Source organism: Gossypium hirsutum, chromosome D09 (genome assembly GCF_007990345.1).
Source record: "Gossypium hirsutum isolate 1008001.06 chromosome D09, Gossypium_hirsutum_v2.1, whole genome shotgun sequence".
Classification (NCBI taxonomy): Eukaryota; Viridiplantae; Streptophyta; class Magnoliopsida; order Malvales; family Malvaceae; genus Gossypium; species Gossypium hirsutum.
In genome coordinates this window covers 34,040,822-34,047,352 of record NC_053445.1, presented here as the reverse complement: position 1 = coordinate 34,047,352, position 6,531 = coordinate 34,040,822, and the positions used below count along the sequence as shown (strand labels likewise).

Sequence of the window (6,531 nt, the reverse complement as noted above, 5' to 3'; positions counted from 1 at the left end):
ACAGATTCGATATCTCTTTCATATTGATTTAAAATGCTCTATACATTAATATATATTCAAAGGTTGAATTTTTTTTTTACAAGCAAATAGTTAGAAGTTTTAAAATTTACATAAAATTTCACATGCATTGTCTACATGAATAAACCATAAAATATAACGGTTGGATTATTAAAACATTAATCATATAAATAATTTTTACATCGTGTAAGTGAACCCCTTCCATTAAAAAAAACAAATAATATCATCAGATCAATTATTTACAAATATAGATGTATTTGCGTAAATTCCAAAACATTTTTGATCGAACAAAATGTAAACAAAAAATCATATAATATTAATACCATAGCATAGCTTAGCCTTTATATTTTGTTAACATTCTAAACAACACTTGAATAATAAATAAAAGGAACCTAAAACTTGTGAGAATGAATTTAAAGGATTAAGCTATGCTTACAATTGTTAGAATCCTTTTGTTTCCTTTCTGCCATGAAGAAGATGAAAAAGCCAGTAGACATCACTTTTTCCTTTCTGGTTTCACCGCACAAAAGATATAGGTGGAAACAATATTGGCTTCTTCCTTTTTATATGCATTTAGTTAGTTCTTCAATTAGTTACAAGATTTCTTTTTTTTTTTTTTGACAAAACTGATTTAAAGAAAAAAGAAGAGTCAAACAAATTAATGTACAAAACGATTCATTTTTGCTGCATTTAGTATCAATTTTTCATGGTTATCATACCTTTTAGGTGCGACTCTATCGGCTTTTACCGGTTTGCTGGTCAAGAGAATAGGCAGAGGGCATCATGAACTAAAATCAACTCGGTTGTTTCTGCAATTCATCTTCCTGGTCAAAAATAAACACAACAAAGAGATGGAAAACTGATTGGATCACGATAGCAAGCTCGGCCCATTCTCGGAAGCTGTCCGGCCACGACTAGGATTCCTTGACATCTGAATATCGTGTGATGATTGAGTCCTTGCTTTTGCATAGGGAGCACTTCTTGATGCAGCTGAAGAGAATGAAATATAAGTTCGGAATAGAAATGAAAAAAGATGTACAACAAATGTGGCTTTGTGCAAACTTTGATTTTATGCGAAACTTTGCAGGTTTTAATTAATCACTACCATAGGATGTCTCATGTTCATACGATTCCCAAGGGATCTAAAGCCAAACAATTTTAATATTAAAAATAGTTATTCACTAAATAAACTTGTTATAGTAATTGACTAATTGTTATGAGATTTATCCCGAAGGTACTAACCTGCAATCTGCTGTGCTCGAAGGATATTCTGTCGCCGTTTCCACCAACATATTGAACAGATAACAAGAAGTACAAGAGACAAAAATACAGCAAAGGCAATGCCAACCTTCGCACCAGCAGAGAGGTGGGGTCCGCATTTAGGTAGTCCAGGTATGCCGCAGAGACCGTGATTATCGGTAAAACTGCATGGAAATTAAAGTAAGTATCCGGTATAAAAGTTGCAATAATAGACGTGCAAGTGTATGATTTTGTTTGTATCTTTTATTAGTATTTCATTCCTTTTATCATCATCATGTGAAAAGTTCATTCCTCTTTGAGAAACATTGCATTGCAGACCAATACTAATGAGATTCTTAGAACATACTTGAAGCTAGCACCATTCAAAAGCCTTCCTCCGAGTGCACTTGGGACTCTTCCAGACAGAGAATTGCCGTTAAGATTCCTGAAAAATGAGAACTTAGATCAAACTCCCACTGTATTAGATTTCCGGAGTTAACCAACAGGTTGAAAACTTACAGTCTGCGTAATGCAGTCAACTTTCCCAGGCTTTCAGGAATTGATCCGTTAAGGAAATTGTAGGAGAGATCTCTGCAGATATATGTCCACACATTATATCAACAAGATGGATGAAGTTTAGATAAATATTAAACGATGAACTGAAAGATCATGGTCTTTCATAACCCATATATTATTCAGGCTCAAATTGTCCTTTAAGAGAAGAAAGTAAATATTATGCATCCAGAATTTGATGGCTATCAAAAGAAAAGAATGCAGCTAACAACTGAAATGGATGCATTGTTGATCTACAACGCATTAGATATGATGATTTATATCAAACCTACCGCATGCTCATGCAGCAAATACTAAAAAGGTCTACATTGAGTTCTAAGTTGTTTTAATCAATAGCACATTCACATTTGGAAAGTAAAATTTCTAATAGAGAAAACTTTTGGTTCCCTGGAAAAACTCCTCCGAACGCTATAATGTGTTTGTCTTTAAAAATGAAAAGGAACAAACAAGTTAAATAATATCCATCACGGAGGAAACAGACAAAGGGTTGTATATAGAGGGACAATCTTGTAAGTGTAGCACAGTTTATACGCATGTAGATTATTATTTCAAAGTTCTGCATGAAGATGTTAATACAATCACAAGTGTCTTCAAGAAGGACAAGAAATTATGCTGCACTTACAAGGTTTCTAAGCTGGTGACTGTTCCAAGTGACGATGGAATGACCCCATGAATTGAGTTTCCGCTCAAGTTTCTGTAGAAGCCAAGTACAACATAAAGAAGAGGAAGGGATACTTCGCATGTAAAATTTGTAAAATTAAGAATATGTATGCAACAGTTTGTGAAAGAAAAATAGAAGCAACTAAAATGAAAGTGATTGAGAACTTTTTGCACTTACATGCTCTGCAGGTGATGTAGTTTGGATATTTCATTAGGCAAGGAACCCCTCAGACCTTGATTGCCGAGACCACTGATCATGCAGAAATAGAAGGAAATTACTTATAACATAGCAATATAAATGATGAAGACAATTCATATTAAGCCATGCATGAATCTCATCGTAAGGTTGCAATTAGAACTTTAAAACACGTACGCTCTAGGTTCACAAAGAATGCACTCATTATCCAGGAAACACATGCTATAAGTATACTTGTGCACCACAGCGCCAGTGCATGGCAAGCAGACATTAAATGGAAATTAAGTGGTTTCTTTCCAAAAGCTAACATGCATTTAATTTTTCACGTCTTCACAGTAATTAGGATCTTAGGAGTCACAGCTGATGTATAAATGAATAGAGTGCAGAAATTCAAGCCTAATGGATTAGGGAAAACCAAATCTAAAGAGAAATGTAGGGAAAGCAAATGAATAGAAGCAGCTTCAGCCTTTACTTGCTTCTCATATCTTACAAGCAGTGCTGTTAACAAATACAAACGAAGTGGATAAGGCTCATTAACTAGAAAACTGTGAGTACATATGAGAATCTTTTAGGAAACTCGTAGAATTCTTAAGGGATAAGATCCATTATCTAGCAAACAGGAGTAATCAAGTGGCTGAGAATGCTAAGAGGTAGTTAGGTGCATATTTTTCCAGGCTTGTGAATAGCACACACTTCTCCATACTTATAATATGACACAAACAAGGTAGAATGGTATTGGTTAAAACTTAAGAATGCAACATGTACTGCAGATAGCAAAAAGATGGAAACAGTTTATGATTAACTGCTTCCTTAAAGTGGAAAAAGTTCACTAGTAATATAGATAAAATATGTTAGTAATATCCCTTTGGACATTAAATATGCATAGGAGGCTTTTATCACATCAAAGAACAGTGGAAGAGGCCATAGCAGAGACATCAGTTTCCTCCACATAAATTGTGAAACCGACATAAGAAGATTGAAAAGAACGGATAATATCAGCAGAAACAAAAAACAAAACAAAACTCAATGATAAGACAAAAGATCAAGAAACTACAGGCCATCAATGAACCACTTTCCGCCAGATTTATCAAAATGACAGTCTGCTCCACTCCATGGATGCTCCTTGGGAACACATGGGTCTCCATTCCACCCAAAACGATTAGGCAGCCCCAATGATTTCTTCAATGCCTGCAAAGCCCTAACTAGAACCGGGAATCTTTAACAAGTTAGTAAATGTCTGCCACCAACCAGAAAGAATCTTGTTCATGCATATGCAGTAAAAAACAATTCCCAATACTGGATCCTCTCATACACAGAATAAACAGTCGGCAGAAGTCATAGAAGCAAAACTATATAAGTAATAGCAGAAAGTAATACCTTCTTCAGGAGAAGTTTTGGACTCAGCAACTATAACTTGAAAGACTTCAATGGCAGTAAGGATAGCATGATTTCCTTTTTTGGGGTGAAGGGTTATTGTCAGAGTCCTCCCACTAAGAGCAACAGTTGTGTTAAGTACAAGTGCAGTATAGCGATCACCACTCATGCCCACAACATCTACATTTTCAAATACAGTGCCACCATTTATCAGGACATCAAATACCCTCTTCCCTGCACTGGTGATGGTAGCATCAATTTCTGCAAAGTGTAACCATATTGAATAGTTCTTATTCGGATCCACATCCATCGTATAAGCTAAATCAGGCTTACTATCAGTACTAACAACAGCACTTTGGTAAAGCGCTTCTGGATAGAAGTTCGGCACAGTTGAAGCTTTTTTAATGCCACTTTCAGTAGATCTCGGTGCATCAACATTTTTTCCAAAAGTTCTGATGGGATGCCAAAATCTATCTCCACCCCAATGATCCCCACTATAATCTTCATCAAATTTTGGCTTTGATGTGCCGCAAGTCAGTCTTGAAGTTGTTTTCAGGATTACACCTCTACCCCATTCTGGTCCAAAATAGTACGCTTTTTCATCAATTTGAAGAATTTCAATAGAAATAATTGTTGGATCTCCACGACCGGTACTGTGGAAGCAAATAGATACTGAGCCATCCAAAAGAAACACAAGGGCTTCAGCAAACACCTGTTCATCATTTTTAGACCAACCTGATTTCAATGAATGAATTATGGTGCCTTCAACAGATACTTCAAATAGAGGTTCATTATCAATCTCATGCTCGACTAATCCAAAGAAGATCCTCACAGAATAGTGCCCCTTTGGTACTCTATTAATTATGTAACAATTTTCTGGTCCTTCAGACAGAGGGAAATAGCGAAGTGTTTTTAGTGGAGGAGTGATATGACTTGGTGCCGTTGCATTAGCTGGAATTCCCCCGGTATATGCAAAATCTTTATACCAACGTGTATAGGTTGGTGGGGTGCGGATATTTTGACGAGCTCCACAGCTTATACGCATGGCATAAGGTGCTGTGGTAAGAAAACATGACCGAGTTAAAAACAAACCAAACAAGAAGAAACTGTTAAATAAGAAAATGAACAGCAAATACTCGTTTATCGACAAGCTCTAAGCTACAAATGAAGCAAAATAAACAATATACATATGATAAGCAACTCTTTCGTGTTTTCTTGTTTCACAAGACAAAGTTCCATTGTAGTACACTTTCATTTTACCAACTTAAAATTCCAAAACAACAATAGATACTTCTAGAATCCACAACCAATCAATAGATTCTTCATACCTCTCCCCATTAGGCCTTGGAAGAATTGTTATATTTCTTTTTCTTAATAAACTAATTTGTTGCTTAATTCCTTTATTAACTCCACCAGCATGGCATACAAAGTACCAAAAAAAACTTAAAAATTTTCCTTCGATCATTTTCCTACATTTCCTCGCATCCAAACAGGATCGAAACCGAACAACTGCCTAGATTCTTTGAACCAGACCTATTGACTTAAATTTTCCATATAAAAAAAATTCATATCCACGACCTCACAACTCATTATCATCAACGCGAAACACAAAATCACAATTCAAAAATAAGCCAATCTAGCAAATCACTGAAGAAAGAAACGAACCGTACACTGAAATATAGAAAATTAAGAGTCATTTCTAACAAGCTCAATCAAAATGCAACTAATCTAACAATTCAAATATTTAGATACCTAACCGAATCTCGAAGTAACCTCAAAAAATTATCCAAATAAAAAAATTCAAAAAGAAAGACACAGGAGTAGTGTGGAAGCTAACCAGGCCGTGCTGATGATGAAGAAATAGATGCAAAAAGGAAAACGAGAAGCCATAAGAGAGTAAATCTTAGCATCTTAGCTTAGCTTAAAGCTTTCGAAAATTCTCCCTCTTTGCTTTGCTTTGCTTTTTTCTTTATTTTTCTATTGCCTCATTTTCACATTTCTCTCTTATCTTTTATCTTTCTTTTTTTAAAGCTTATTTAGTGTGTAACTGAGTGAGTGAGTGAGTGAGTGAGTGAGTGAGTGAGAGTGTCTTTGGCTGTTTGCAGTGAAATAACAGTCAAGGAAAATTTTAAGGTAAAAATTTATTGTTAATCCCTGTACTTCGCAAAAATTTGAGATTGAATCCCTATGCTTAAAACGTTAAAAATTAATTCCTTTTTTTGATTTAATAATCTCAATCTAATTACTAAAATCATAAGTATTTTTTATTAGATTGTTTTTAAAATTGAAAAATAAGAGGATTGAATTTTTAACATATAAAGTATAGAAACTAAATCTCAAATTCTGTACAAATATAGGGGCTAACAACAAATTTTAACCAAAAATTTAACCTTTTTTATTTCTTTTTCTTCGTCAACTCGACTCGTGAACGAGATTAGATGTAAAATTCTGTAAAATTTAAATATTTACAT

The 6,531-nt window shown here is 34.7% G+C and overlaps 1 protein-coding gene across 1 annotated transcript; it reads right to left on the bottom strand.

Annotated features, from left to right (window-relative positions):
• Positions 1 to 313: 313 nt before the first annotated feature.
• Positions 314 to 6,148, bottom strand: LOC107891778 (receptor-like protein 4). The gene is made up of 9 exons (XM_016816677.2): positions 5,898 to 6,148; positions 4,064 to 5,116; positions 3,741 to 3,888; positions 2,669 to 2,740; positions 2,453 to 2,524; positions 1,777 to 1,848; positions 1,625 to 1,702; positions 1,261 to 1,442; positions 314 to 1,008 (listed from the first exon to the last, which is right to left on the bottom strand). Exons 1-9 carry the CDS (start codon positions 5,968 to 5,970, stop codon positions 887 to 889), a joined length of 1,872 nt encoding a protein of 623 aa, XP_016672166.1. The 5' UTR covers positions 5,971 to 6,148; the 3' UTR covers positions 314 to 886.
• Positions 6,149 to 6,531: the final 383 nt, after the last annotated feature.